This window comes from Pseudocercospora fijiensis (assembly GCF_000340215.1).
Source record: "Pseudocercospora fijiensis CIRAD86 unplaced genomic scaffold MYCFIscaffold_2, whole genome shotgun sequence".
NCBI classification, from domain to species: domain Eukaryota; kingdom Fungi; phylum Ascomycota; class Dothideomycetes; order Mycosphaerellales; family Mycosphaerellaceae; genus Pseudocercospora; species Pseudocercospora fijiensis.
The window spans coordinates 6,472,571-6,486,382 of NW_006921533.1; the positions used below are offsets into that span (position 1 = coordinate 6,472,571).

General features: G+C 45.1%; 4 protein-coding genes across 4 annotated transcripts; 2 read left to right on the forward strand and 2 right to left on the reverse strand.

Annotated features, from left to right (window-relative positions):
* Positions 1 to 29: 29 nt before the first annotated feature.
* Positions 30 to 1,067, reverse strand: MYCFIDRAFT_172431 (uncharacterized protein; the record flags this gene model as incomplete). Its single annotated transcript, XM_007925716.1, has 7 exons — positions 30 to 84; positions 133 to 207; positions 238 to 304; positions 339 to 448; positions 507 to 519; positions 570 to 711; positions 744 to 1,067. The coding sequence occupies 7 exons, from the start codon at positions 1,065 to 1,067 to the stop codon at positions 30 to 32; spliced, it is 786 nt and encodes a 261-aa protein (XP_007923907.1).
* Positions 1,068 to 1,099: 32 nt separating this feature from the next.
* Positions 1,100 to 2,654, forward strand: MYCFIDRAFT_172432 (uncharacterized protein; the record flags this gene model as incomplete). Its single annotated transcript, XM_007925717.1, has 10 exons — positions 1,100 to 1,624; positions 1,657 to 1,988; positions 2,033 to 2,073; positions 2,129 to 2,147; positions 2,179 to 2,263; positions 2,343 to 2,378; positions 2,407 to 2,463; positions 2,499 to 2,531; positions 2,573 to 2,597; positions 2,638 to 2,654. The coding sequence occupies 10 exons, from the start codon at positions 1,100 to 1,102 to the stop codon at positions 2,652 to 2,654; spliced, it is 1,170 nt and encodes a 389-aa protein (XP_007923908.1).
* Positions 2,655 to 8,308: 5,654 nt separating this feature from the next.
* Positions 8,309 to 10,012, reverse strand: MYCFIDRAFT_162355 (uncharacterized protein; the record flags this gene model as incomplete). The annotated part of the gene is made up of 2 exons (XM_007925718.1): positions 8,309 to 9,502; positions 9,571 to 10,012. The coding sequence occupies 2 exons, from the start codon at positions 10,007 to 10,009 to the stop codon at positions 8,430 to 8,432; spliced, it is 1,512 nt and encodes a 503-aa protein (XP_007923909.1). The 3' UTR covers positions 8,309 to 8,429.
* Positions 10,013 to 11,882: 1,870 nt separating this feature from the next.
* On the forward strand, positions 11,883 to 12,857 carry MYCFIDRAFT_77440 (uncharacterized protein; the record flags this gene model as incomplete). The annotated part of the gene is made up of 1 exon (XM_007924592.1): positions 11,883 to 12,857. The coding sequence occupies one exon, from the start codon at positions 11,883 to 11,885 to the stop codon at positions 12,855 to 12,857; it is 975 nt and encodes a 324-aa protein (XP_007922783.1).
* Positions 12,858 to 13,812: the final 955 nt, after the last annotated feature.

Sequence of the window (13,812 nt, forward strand, 5' to 3'; positions counted from 1 at the left end):
GCAAGGGAAAATATTCGGGCGTGATCATGTTAGGGGCGATGGTCATAAAAGTTACAGTGTGGTACTGTAGTACGGCAGGACCTACTTGGCACTCACATGACAGGTAGAACTGTTCTATTATAAAAGCGAGACTCAACAAGACACCGCTTCAAGTCCGCCAGACGCCAGCTACTACTCCCACTTTCGCCAGACTTCAGCCGCCCTCTGCTACAATCAATCCCCAATCATAGCGTGTACCAAATACAATACACCGCCTGCTCACCCTCGTCTAGAGCGACAGTCCTCACCGCCGCTGGAAAAAGGTCTGGACTGCAGGCGTGTCGTATACCGAATTGAACGCGCTTTTGTTAAAGCTTGATTGTAGACTATCAATAAGCAAATAATAGCAGGCAGGTGGCGTCTGGCATACAGGTAAGATACAATCGCTGACGTACGGAAACCCGCAAGGCTCATGTAAACCAACCTTCTTCGAGTACGCTTCGCAGGAGAAGAAGCGATATTAGGACTCTTGGAGACTGACTCCAACCACATACATCCATCACGAACGAACGAACGAAGCAACTACTGACATGGCTTCCTAGAATGCGCCTCTCTCGGTGATGATGCAACGGACGTGAGCGAAACGGTGGAAAGTATGGTGTCTTCTCGTACAAGCACTATCCTTATCCAAAGATTGCCTGCAATCAATCCCGCTGAAGACGATCGTGAAGCCTCATACCGACTTTGCTTTGCAGTGCTTGCACAGTCATTCGACCTCTCGGTATCTCCCTGGACACCACAGCTATGCTCTCCTTCGACTGAGACCCAGAGTGGACAGGACAGATTCTGAATTGCAATCTTTTGCTCATTCTTCTATGGTGATGGACAGCGATATGCTTCCGGGGCGTCTCACCTCGACTCTTCCGAAACACAAAGACTAGCACTGGAGCAAAATGGAAGACGCGTGGGAGTGCAAACTGTGGAGAATCTATCCGACTCGTCGAGTGGCTGGAGTCGGTCACGAAGACACGGTCATAATCGTGAGTGTTTCTTCGATCGACTGAATGATCGATCATAGCTAATAGCATGTCCAGGATGGTCTCCGTAGAGCAAGTGCACCATGGAAGTACTTCCTTTGAGCGGATCGCGAATCTCATCCGAGTATGGTGGGAAACGCCTAGCACTGCAATTCTTCGAACACGGTGCTCCAAGAATCTCCTCCATCGCCATCGCTTTGCTCGCAACACCTTCACTTCCTGGTCAGATCAATTCCAGAGATGGAGCAGGAAAATTCTTGCTGATCTATTCACTGATCGCCATTCTCGGAGCACCTGATCTGGTCCGCTTTCTTGACGGAGGCAAGTTCTGGAACGCGCAGCCCTGGCTCTTTGGATTCGAAGGCCATCTCAATATGGAGAAGCGGATCTTTGGCACACCACTTAGGTCGCTTCAATGCGCACCGTATAGCTCTCCCCTCTCGCGCCATCACCCTAACACATATGGCGAATGCGTGGGCGTAGATCCGACGACAGGTCCTGAGACTGCGCGGATCGCTCGTAATGCCGCAGCCTGGCGACTTGAGGTCTTCACGATCGTCGACACAGAAAATATGGAAGTGACTATGTTTCAGGCTGGTCGACCGCCTGTGGCATTCTTGCTTGCTTGCTTGCTTGCTAGCGAGGAAAATGGAATGCAAAGAGCGATACAAGAACACAAATCACGTTCTGCAATTATTTTTTAACCGGAAAGAATTCGTCTCTCGAAAGTATTCCAAGCTATTGCGAAACCGGACTCAAAACAACAACCCTGTGCCGATCGTTCATCAGCATCCAACAAAAGGACCCCGGAGATGACAGATCTCCTTCTCAAGAAGTGATTCGCGACCAAGATTTGGTGAGAAAAGAATCACAATATGCCAACTCGTTCGATTCCGTTCGAGCAGCTGCGTGGAAACTTCGTATCGGCCGAGCAGAAGTCGAAAATTTCTGTGATGAGCAGTGTCGTGCCACGTTGACTTAGATTAGAATAATAAAGGGACTGACGAGGATGCAAGCATCAACAACAATGCCGGCATAAAAGCGTGCCCCCCAGGGCGTTAACCGCAGATGGTCCTAAATCGCATTTTGGCAGCGTCGTAATTGAAGGTAAGCTCATGACCTTGATGAGCGGTATAGAAAAATGTTGTTATTAGCATCTTAGTCATTTCCTACTCTTTCTTCAGTCGTTGAAGTTGAAACCCCACGCTCCTCCTCTCGCTGCAACTGTTCCTGAACTTCCTTCCAGGGTTCTCCATCGCTTCTAAAGACCCAGGGGTAGGGGGGGGGGGTTTCTAGAACCGAGAATAATCCATTCGTCGCGGATAGTCGCTCCAAACTAGCCCAAAATTTGACTTTTTAACAGTGCTGGTGCTTGACAAGGCAAGGCAAGGCAATTCGAGATCCTGGCTTACTTAATAATAAGCTTGCATCGCATCCTGGGAGTACAGTGGTAAAACATCTCCTTTGAAAAAAAATTTGTAGCCGAAGATTTTCGGGTTTAAGTCAAGAGCGTACGTGCGTACGTAGGACAAGGTGCCGCGGCAACAGTAGTATAGGCTGTAGAGCGGGCAGGACACGGCGGTGTATATTCTTGTACATATACCTAGAAAATGTCGGTAAGGCAGCGAAGGCAACTGAAAAGCTTTTAGGGGTTAAAACGACAAAACGGACGCTATAGTATAGCACTTATCAAAGCTGCAAGTAATGTGGTGTCGTAGTATTAATAAAAACTTAAGCTCTTAGACAAGCTAGATCCTGCATCCGACCCGCAAGTTCCTGAATTCTCTTAGCATTTCTTTACCTAATCCTAGCTATGAATGTCCGAGAATACGAAGCTCGTAAACTAAGGGAGAAGGTTATAAGCTTACTTTATAGAATCCTATATAGCTTACCTAAAAAAGCGCTAATAGTAGCGAATAATTAGAGACGAAGGGAAGATAGTTAAGAAGGAAGGGAGGACGAATAGAAAGCACTATATACTAGGGTAGAGGAAGTGCTAAAGGCGGAAGATAGAAGAACCCCTAAGAGGGCATATAGGATAATAATCTTAGAACTCCTTAGAGGACTAAAAGCAATCTATAACTAGGTAAGCTACGTAATTATAAAGGTAGCTAATATAGTCGCAGTAAAGATTACGAAGAAACAATAGGAGACAAGCCTAAACTACCGCACTTAGGTAGTAGTAGCTAGTTAGGAGGCGCTAAAACCCCCGAGGACAGTAGTTAGAGTCTATATTACGGACCTATAGGAGCAAAAGGAAATCTAAGGACTTATAGGGAAAGAGATTATAGAAAGAATTATAGTTAAAGAGGTAATTAGGGCTAGGAACGAAGATAAAGGGGTAATCAAGCTGTTTATAGTATAAGAGTAGGACAAAAAGAAGCTAGAAATACAAAAAGAATAGACAACTAAGATAGGGAAAACAGCAAAGGTCTCCTAATAGCAATTTATAATTATAGCCTATAGTATAATAAGAAGCTTTAAGGAAGAACAGGATATTAAGAGCCTATAGAGACAAAACCAAGCTATATACCTAGGCCTAAAGATTACAAAAGTAGCATAGATTAAAAGGAAAATCGAAGAGACTAAGAAGTAGTCTTCCCTAATTATCTAGGTAGGGAGTATAGAGCAAGCTAATATAGTACTAGACTAGGGGTTGTTCTAGGACTTTAAAAGATTAGAAACAGAGATATATAGAAGCAACTATAGGATAATACAGTACTTCAAATATTAATACTATAGACACTTAGTAGCTAAGTATACAAAGACAACTAACACCTACTCCTATTATATAAAGGATTACTAGGTTAAAGAATACAAAGCATATAAGGGAGAAGCAAGATATACATACTACACTAAAAGACACCCCTCTTAGGCGAAGGAATGCCTAGTAAGAATATAGGCAGCTAGGAAGGTAAAGGAAGCTAGAATTAATATACTAAAAAGATATATAATAAGCTAGGGTAGCTAGGTATAGAAGCAACCTAGCTAAGTACTATAAAAGAGGTCTAGACAAGATAATAGGTTCACATTTAGGGCCTTACTAGTATAAGAGAGTTACTAGTAACTAGGGAGACTAAGATACCTTAACATTGTAGGAAAGGAAGTAGGGCAGACAAAGCTTAGTTAAATATTAGTCCAAAGTAAGGGAAGACTAAAGGAAAACTTATAGGGAAATAATATAGATAAAACCTAATAAACATTGCAATATTACTAAATATTATATAGTACAATGTTAACAAGAGCAAAGACAAGGTATAGAGGAGCTTCCTTTAAGTACTAAACCTAAAAGAACATTATATTATCGCAATCTAAGAGCCCTAGCTCAACCTATATATAAAGAGACTAGCAACAGTTAAAGACCTAAGATACTACCTAATTATCTATAACTAGGGAGCCTTAAGGACATGTATCTATATTAGTAAGGAGATAGATACAGAAACCTAGTAGGCTATACTATAGGAGGATAGGGACCTAATATTAGTTCAAGTAGAGACATCCTAAGGTACACTCTAAGTCCACTATATATACAACCTACTACTAGACTTAAGAAGCAGTACCTAACTAAAAACCCTAGAAAGATTACCTAGAGTTATCTAGGGGAACACCTACTAAATCCTACTTAGGGATTTCAACCTCTACTATCCCCTCTAGGGCTTAGACTTTACCCTAGCTTACTACTTCCTAGTAGGAAGACTAATTAATATATTAGAGAGGGAAGGAATAGAAATTGTTACCCTAAAGGGACTAATTACTTAGGAGGCAAGAGGAAGCAGTAGTATACTAGACTTATACTTTGCATTACACTAGATTAGGAATAGGATTACAAGATGCAGGGTTAACTAGGAACTAGAAGAATTATTAGACTACTTCCCGGTACAGATTAAGCTAAATGTCTAAGCTAATTAGGAAAGGGAACTAGAGGAGAAGCTTAACTAGAAAGGTGCCTAATAGGGCAGGATTAGGGAGGAACTAGAAAGGGACCTAAAACTAGAGGAACTCTTAATAAAGCATCTACTAAGGCTAGAGGATATCGATAAGGTAGTAGAAGAACTAATAGGAATCCTAAAATAGGTAGCTAGAAAGCATACCCTAGTAAAGAAACATTTACTATACTAACAACTATACTAGACTAGTAAGTATATAAGGAAGGTTAAAGTAGCAAGGAAGGCTAGGAGGCAGTAGATACAAACCTATACCTAGGAAGCATAGGATAACTATAACAAAGCCTACTAGGAAAAGAAGATCTAGATTAAGAAAGATAAGATACAAGAATAGAGATCTATAATAGGAATAATTATAAAGAAACTAGAGGAGATATAGAGGATAGCTAAATAGGCTAGGAGACCTAAATAGGATAAGGATACGCTACTACAATTCCCGGACATTATAGACTAACAAGGACAAATGCAGACTATAATAGAAGGGAAAGCAAGAGCCCTAGGCTAATACTTCTTCTTTAGAAAAGTATAAGCAGACCTATCGGATATAAAGGAGAAAGAATAAGAGACTCTACTACTAGGCATACTAAGAGACACCTAGGTTAAACCCGAAACTGTCGAAAGGATCCTAAAGAAAATTTCAGGCAACAAAGCACTAGGAGAAGATAAGATCTATAATAAACTTCTAAAAGCATATAGGAAGGGGCTAGCCCTAGCACTAGCTAATATCTTTTTATAAAGCCTAGCACTAAGACACTACCTAAGACTATTTAGGAAGTCCCTAATAGTAGTGCTAAGGAAGCCCTAGAAGGAAGACTGTGTGTAGCTCAAGGCCTATAGACTAATAGCCCTACTTAATATAATAGGCAAGGTACTAGAAAAAATTGTCGCTAAAAGGCTAATAACCTTTGCCGAGGAAAGGAACATCCTTCCTAAAGGCTAGATAGGAGGAAGAAAGAAGAGGTTAATACCAACAGCTATAGAACTAATTACAGAATAGATCAAGTATATCTAGTACTATAGTTAAAACTAGGTAGCAACCCTCCTCTCCCTTAATATCTTAGGAGCCTTTAATAATGTCTCCTATAAAAGGCTCCTATATATACTTAAATAGAAAGCTATACTAAACTGGATAGTCTAATTTATCTAGTCCTTCCTATAGGAAAGATCAATATAGCTTATTCTAGGCAAATTCAAGTTAGACCTAATACTAACTAAAAAGGGAATCCCCTAAGGATTAACACTCTCCCTAATCCTCTTCCTTATCTTTATAGCAGACCTACTCCTACTCCTAGAATTAAAAAACATATTAGTATTAGGGTTTGTAGATAACACAAATATCCTAGCCTAGTCTAAGACAATAGAAACTAACTGTAAGATCCTCGAAGAGAAGCACTAGGAGTATAAAAAATAGGCAAGGAAGCATAGAGCAAAATTCGCCCTAGAAAAGTACTAGCTTATCCACTTTAGTAAGGCTAAATCAACCTATAATATAAAGCAATCAATCACTATCTAAGGCTTTAAAACCCAACTATTAGTAGAGCTTAGGGTACTAGGGATCTAGCTAGATCCAAAACTGAATTAGGGACTATAAGTAAAGAAGGCAAAGCAGAGGGTAGATACTAATATACAATCTATTAATAGGCTTATAGCCTCTATATAGGGGGCTATATTCGAGAAAGCCAAAGTTATATATAAAGCAATTGTTAAGCTAGCAATACTATATAGAGCATAGATATAGATAGCCTAGGAGAAAACACTAAAGAGGATTAAGCAACTAGTTAGCAGGTCCTAAACCTAAAGCCTAAAGAAAATCCTAGGAGTATACAAAACTATACTAACAAGGGTAGTAGAAATGGAATTAGGGATCCTACTAGTCAAGCAATACTTTAAGGGACTAAGATACTAATATATAGCAAAGACAATAGAATACCTAGCCTAATAGACTATCTAAAAGGTACTAGACAAGATAAAAGCCTAGTATATTAGGACTAGGAGGCGAGATAGACTACAAATAACTCCCTAGAAAGTTAAAGACCTAGAGCAATATAGAGTCTTAATAAGAGAAATGCTAGAGAAAGAGCTTTAGGGACTAAATATAAGGCTAAAGGAAGATAAGCTAAAGAGAGAGAAACAAAGCCTAGCAGAATTAATTGCTAGATACCTATAGGAGCAGGAATAGAATAAAACACAAATTAGACTAGGAACCCTAAAGGCACTAATTAAATTTAGTCAATACAACTACTAGCTCTATAAGGACCTAAATAGGGCCGAGGCAAGCCTAGCTATCTAAATTAGATCTAAACATATTAGACTTAGATCTTACCTATTTAGAAGAAACGTCCTAGGAATTGAAAGCAGAGCTTGCTAATATAGCTACTAATCTTAGAACCCTAAGCATATGCTGCTAGTCTGCCCTTAATAGTTAGAAGGCAGAAGTAATTAGAGATAAAGAGTAATAGAAAGGGAATACGATAAGCTAATTTAGAGCAAAGAAGACCTAAAGAGGATAGTAAAGTAGATTATTAAACAGGGATTTGTACAACAATTCGCACTAGTAAGGGAAACTAAAGAGTAGATAAGAAGGAGGGAAGAAGAGGGGGAAAGAAGGGCAGGGTAGTAGGCAAGGTAGTTAGAGGGTAACAACTATAACACTAGTATACCCTAGAGGAAGGAAAACAAGGAAACGAGGAAGATCAATACTTATAAATAGGATAGGAGGGAGGTTTTTACTAACCGAGTTGGTTTCCTACCTAAAACAATATATAGAAACAGACCTACATAGGCCGAAAGGCACTATAACAGGCAAATGAAATATCTATCTATCTATATACAAGTACTAGTAGTAGTAGTAGATTTTTTTTTTAATTTTTTATAATACCTAAATTAAGAGTTTACTATAAGTTATTATAATAAACACTACTCATAGTATAAAAGCTATTTTTAATTATAACTAGTAGTTTTTTTTTAAAAAAAAAAGAAAATTATATAAATTATATAAATATAATATTTATCTAGTTTTAGTTATAATTCTACTAATAGCTTCGCTATAGACTATTTTTTTTTAAAAAAAATGTTTAGTTCTAATATACTATTAAATCTATTCTTTTTTAAAAAAGTAATTTCTTTTTTAAAATAAACTATATATTATATTTATCTTAAATATAGTAATACTATAGATATAAAATAATACTAAGTATATAGTACTAGAAGTATTTTAGTATAGACTACAGTTATACTATTATTTACATATTTAGTATTACTATTAAACAAAATAATATATAAATAAATATTTTCTAAAAATATACTACTAAGCCTGGTATAGAGTTTCTCTAAAGTTTTTTTTAAGGTAGGTAAGCCGAGCTTGCATTACTAGTATCTATGTACATAGTAGAAAATTATTAGATAAGCTGAAATGCCCAAGCTAGCTTTTTCCCAGCCCAGCCCGGTGAAGCCGAGCTTGCTTGCCCTCTCAACTGTCGATCTGCGGTTTAACATCGGGCTGCATCTGTCCCTTATGCGCGAGACGATCGAGGAAATCTTCCTTGCTGTCGTTCCACGTACAAACTCCAGCGATAAAAGCAGCAACAGAGATCGCGGCGGCCATGATGAAAGTCTCGTTGAAGGCATCGGAATATGTATGTCGGATCGCGGCAAGCTGGGTCGGGGTCTTGTCCTTCATGACGGAAGTGAGATGGGACATCTGATCTGTCGTGACAACACCACGCAGTTGTGTAAGGACCTTCTGCCCTAAGATGGCAGTACCACCTGCCAACCCAACGCTGCCACCGAAAACACGAGCAGCAGCGACGACACCCTGGGCGACCGCGTGATCCTTCGGCTTTGACTCGATGTTGCTGATCAGGCTGGATGAGGAGGCCGTCATGCCAAATCCCAGACCAACAAAGACCTGGAAGCCGTACAGCTTCGCCTCCACAGCTTGAGCATCGGACAAGGTTGCTAAGAGGCCTGTGCCAAGGGCCATGAAGGCCGAACCCACTGCGATGGTGGGGCAGAGATTGTCGCGTTGTGGCGACAGCAACGTGCCCAGGGTGCTCCCAATAGCGGAAAAACAGAGCAGAGGCAGCAGACTTATCCCGGCTTGCATAGGACTCTTCCCATTCACAGTCTGAAGACGTAATGGAACATCGTAGATGGCCAGGCACAAGCCTACACCCATCAGAAGGGAGCTTGCAGCGTTCGCAGCGTATCTGCGATTTTTGAACATGTGAATGGGGAAGACGGCATCAAGCTTGTCTCCGTGCTTCCTGGCGATATACATTTCCCACGGAATCAAAGCAATCCAGCTGACTATGCCGGCAACGATGGCGCCGATGAAAATTGCGTCGTCCCAGCTTCCCGGCTTTTCGGCGCCGTGCATCAAGGAGAAGACGGGCAGTACGCAGCCTGCGATGAGGAGTACGCACCCGACCACATCGAATCTTCGAATGGCTCGGACATTTCCCTTAGGCAGCCGGCCGCGACCATGTGGGAATGAGACAATAAAAAGAGTGGTTGAGATGAGTGATATGGGCGGATTGATCCCTGACGCCCGAGCATTGAGTCGTTAGCTCAACGACTGGCAGGGGCATAATAGGCACACTCAGACTTACAGAATATCCAGCGCCACGTGGTCGAGCCTGTGATCAGACCTCCAAGAATGGGGCCCATGACACCGCCAGCAGCAACGCACAGCCCAATGGATGCACCAATCCATTTTCGCCTCGCCGGCGTGCTCACTTCCTGCCAGATGACTAGGGCCAAGGTGTAGAGTCCAGATCCCCCAATTCCCTGAAGCGTTCGAAAGGCAATGAGTTGGTCGAGGGACTTTGCAAAGCCTGCTGCAAATGAGAATGCTACAAAGATGGTTTGTGCGGCCAAGTAGGCTTTGAATCGACCAACGATGTTTGCCACGGTGGTAAAGACAATCGCCAGTCCTACGTCTGCCAGAGAGTAAGCCAATGCAATCCAGGTTACTTTGGTTGATGATTCAAATTCGACGCCAATGGTGTAGAGTGCGGTTGATGTGATGGAGCCATCCATGAAGGACATGAAGAGTCCACTTCCGAGACTAGGTAGGACAAAGTGAGCGGTGAGGCTCTGCTTGACAAGTTTGGATACGTACCTGAGACTCAAGACAGCGAAGCGCCATGTGGGAACGACCTTTGAGTTGGCTGCAATAGGTGTTTCCGTGTCTGCTGCAGTTGCTTCCTTGCTCTCGGCTGCATTGCATCTGGGATACAGTGAAATCTCGCCGCTTGTCATTGAGAAATCACTTGCTTTTGCTGCCAAGGTAGAATGCGATGCACTGCCAGGCTTCGTGGTCGTCGAGCTGGCGTTCTCCGAAAGGCATTCGACTGCATCTCCGTGCGGTGAGATGACTTCCAATTCATGGTGGTCCGTGCTGCCAAAACGATTTGCAGCGTTTCCTTCCATCTGATAATCTGTCCGCTGCTTTGCGGTCGAGTTGGGAAGAACCATGTCTCGTCATGATTGATAGCGGCTTCATATGGCTGGCGGCCAGACTCGAGCACATCGCGTAGTGCGCGTTGAGCTTGCGAGCCCAGTCCCGCTACCAAAGCGCCATGCCAGAATCTTCGCAAGTCATGGACAAACAAAGCTTGTGGCACCATGTTGCGGCGCATTATCATGAAAATCCCCCGAGATGGTCAACATCGCTGAGGCCGCACCCATCCGAATGAGGAAACCAAATTTCAGGTTGTGGACGGGCCGATGATTTTCCCGCCAGTGGTCGTGCGGTCGTGCTGTCGTGGCTAGCGCTCTTTCGGGGTAGACGACTTCGCGACTGCCAAGCCAACGCACCAAGACCCTGGAATGCTTGGTGTAGTCAATGTGGTGATGAAGTCAGCAACGCTGTCCTGGTCCTTCCGCCTCCATTGTCAAACCACGGAAGCGTGCGCATGCCGTCTGCGGCCACACCGGGCCTTCGCTGCCGGACCCCCGCCGTCCCCGTCCATCTGCGTCTGAAGGGCACGTGTGCGGCCCGCATGCCGAGCAGGGCCTAGTCCGCGGTGGTAATCCAGCATATCTCAGTAGCAGCCAGACGGTGGGTGTTCCGTTGAAGGTGCCGATGGAGTAGCGCAAGACAGCTGACGCGCTTTGGAGCGAGATTGATGAACCCGACGATATGGCCCAACGTGTAGCGTGCGGTGAAAGGGCAATGCTCTACTATCGTTCGTGCGGCAGCCTGCAGGCCCGGGTCTCGCATCGGGTTTCCATTTGTGCAGCTTGCCGAGCGTCTGGTGGTATCATGGGTGGCTGAAACACAGCCACGGCGAATTCGAAGCAGAAGCAGAAGCATTGGCGGCGTCTGGCAGACTCAATAGAACAGCACGTGGAGGCAAGTTAGCGTCGTTACAGTTTATACACGCAGCAGGGCACGTATGACGCACCTTGATGCTGAGATGCCCCACGATGATTGGCCAGCTCACCCAAGACATGCAGTGCTGCGGCAATGGCGCCCACCTGTGTTCCTTGTCTGCTCGTATGCGGGAGAGAGAGAGTTTGCAATTAAGGCCTCCTCGATCTCTGGTTGTACAGGCTTCGAAGTCCGATCACAGAACCTGTGGTGCTCACACGATGGACGCCGTGATGTGTTGTTCTGAGGTCCTGATGTCGACTGCCGAGGCAGACGCTTGATATGTCTTTGCGGTTGTGTTGAACGATCGTTAGCCCGTATGGCTATCTCGACAGTAGTGGTACCAATGTCAGGGTGGTCTGGGGACTTATTTCGGGACATGGATGTACCGCGAATCCAGGTGTGGCCAGACGGCTTTCGTTGCACTGACGCCTTGGAACCTCAAGTACGCTCATATTGCCAACCACCAACGCGCTCTCGGACAATAATTGCCCCAGCTTTACGCACTTGCGAGCTCGCTCTCGGAACGACAACCACCCTCACAACATGTCTTCTTCTTCATCTTCAGCATCCACCCAGCCAAAGATCAGGGGAGCTTGTGAAAACTGCCATAGGAGGAAGATCCGCTGCATCATTGCTCCTGGGGATAGCGCCTGCGTCAATTGCGTACACAGCGGCTCAGCATGTCTATTTGCGCCGAGAAGCAAACCCGGCCGGCCCAGGAGAGTGACGAGCGACAAACCATCAACCCAAGGACCGGAGCCACATGACATCCAAGGAAGCAGTAGTAGCAATCCTCAGCGCTCATCACCAGAATACGACCCACATGGCATCGAACACGATCTCATGCAAGTGGCAGACCTCGATGCATTGGACGTTGAGGCTGCGTGGAACATATGTTGGACACCCGACGAAGCCATATCACTCCCCGACCCGAACGCATTTGCATATTCAATGCTCTCGCACTCATTACCCAAGACCTCGGCATGGCCCCGTGCCAATATGGCTGGCGTGCCCGCATATCCACTCTCCCCGCCGGCCTCGCTCGGCCCATCTCCCTCGAACGAATCAATCGATCTGGACGACCTAGGCTTCGAATCGGCGCTGCAGGTCTGCAAAAAGCTGGACGAATACTGCCAATACATTGCCCACCCCGTCTTCATGCCCTCCGTGGAACATGAAGTGTTCAGCGTGATGGCGCGGATATGCACGGTGGCTGCAAGCAAAGCACCTGCTGCCAGCCATTGTCCGGCGGCAGCTCTCATCCTCGCAGCCATCCTCAAAGTGCTTGAGCTCTGCGGACTGATTGTGGCTAAGCTGTCTCGGCAACCTCCTGCCTCTCCTCTGGGCGGCGGCAGCATGGAGAGCATGTTCCTGCTGAAGAAGATCGACCTGCTCCTGCTTCAGACCAAGGTGTTCCTCGCGCAGATCGAGCACCATGCTGGCGTGCAGAAGGCAGTCGAGCTGCACCGGCATATCGAGACGACGGTGCAGACCGATTATCCTGCGATGGCGTGGTAGGTGGTGGTGGTGGAGGATCGCGGTCGGGGTGCCTCGTGGCCGTGGTCATGGTGGATTCGCATTTCTGTTTGCATAGTCGTTGCATGCTCGGTTTTGGCGAAGGAGTTTCACGCGGCTGGTAAAAGGGCTCATCTGCATGCCCTCGCTGTCGGTGCTGAACAGTAGCATCTTCAGACTAGATATAGATGTGCATATGTATGGGTCGAATAATGATGACGTTGGATGTGGCACGAAGAATGAGCCGGATTTTTTTTTCATGGAATGCTCCATCGCGGTGCATATCCAAGTAGTGCGAGAGCGTGGTGGAGCTGGAGGACGACGCGTAGGATAGAACTGAGGGCGCTTGCACCTTTTCGGAAGCTTTTCCGGCACGACACGAGTCGTACATGTACCTGTGTACCTTAGCTTTTCCCTATTCTATCTCGCCTAGTTATGAGTACTAAGCAGCTTACTACTCCTACATTTCTGGAGCATCTTACCGAAGGAATCGCTTATATTTCTCGTTTCTACATATCTACACATACTGGGAGAGGTGTGTCAACGGCTAGGGTTCGGTTTGGCACGACATTTGGCTCTGGACAATATCAATGAGTCGCTTCCCCAACGGCGGAAAGAGATGCAATTGTTGGAGGGTCAGGTTGAGGAGATAGCCGCTTCGGTCAAGATCGAACACTGACGGCCTCCGAAGGTCTGGTCTGCGGACTCCATAGACCGGAAGACACCCGGTCCTCAATCACATCGACCCTGCGATCTGGTATCAACGAGACCCGTACGTTCGTTGAAGTCAAGTCAAGAGAAGAGCATGATGCGCCGTTGGCCATCTGGGAGGAGTATGTGAAGACGCAGCTGCAGATGACTCTGCTGCGATGGGGGCTTGTTTCTACAACGAAGGCACGCACTAAGCATCTGAAACGAGATGGAGACGACCGGAGCCCGAGGGTATGTCCGAGTGGCC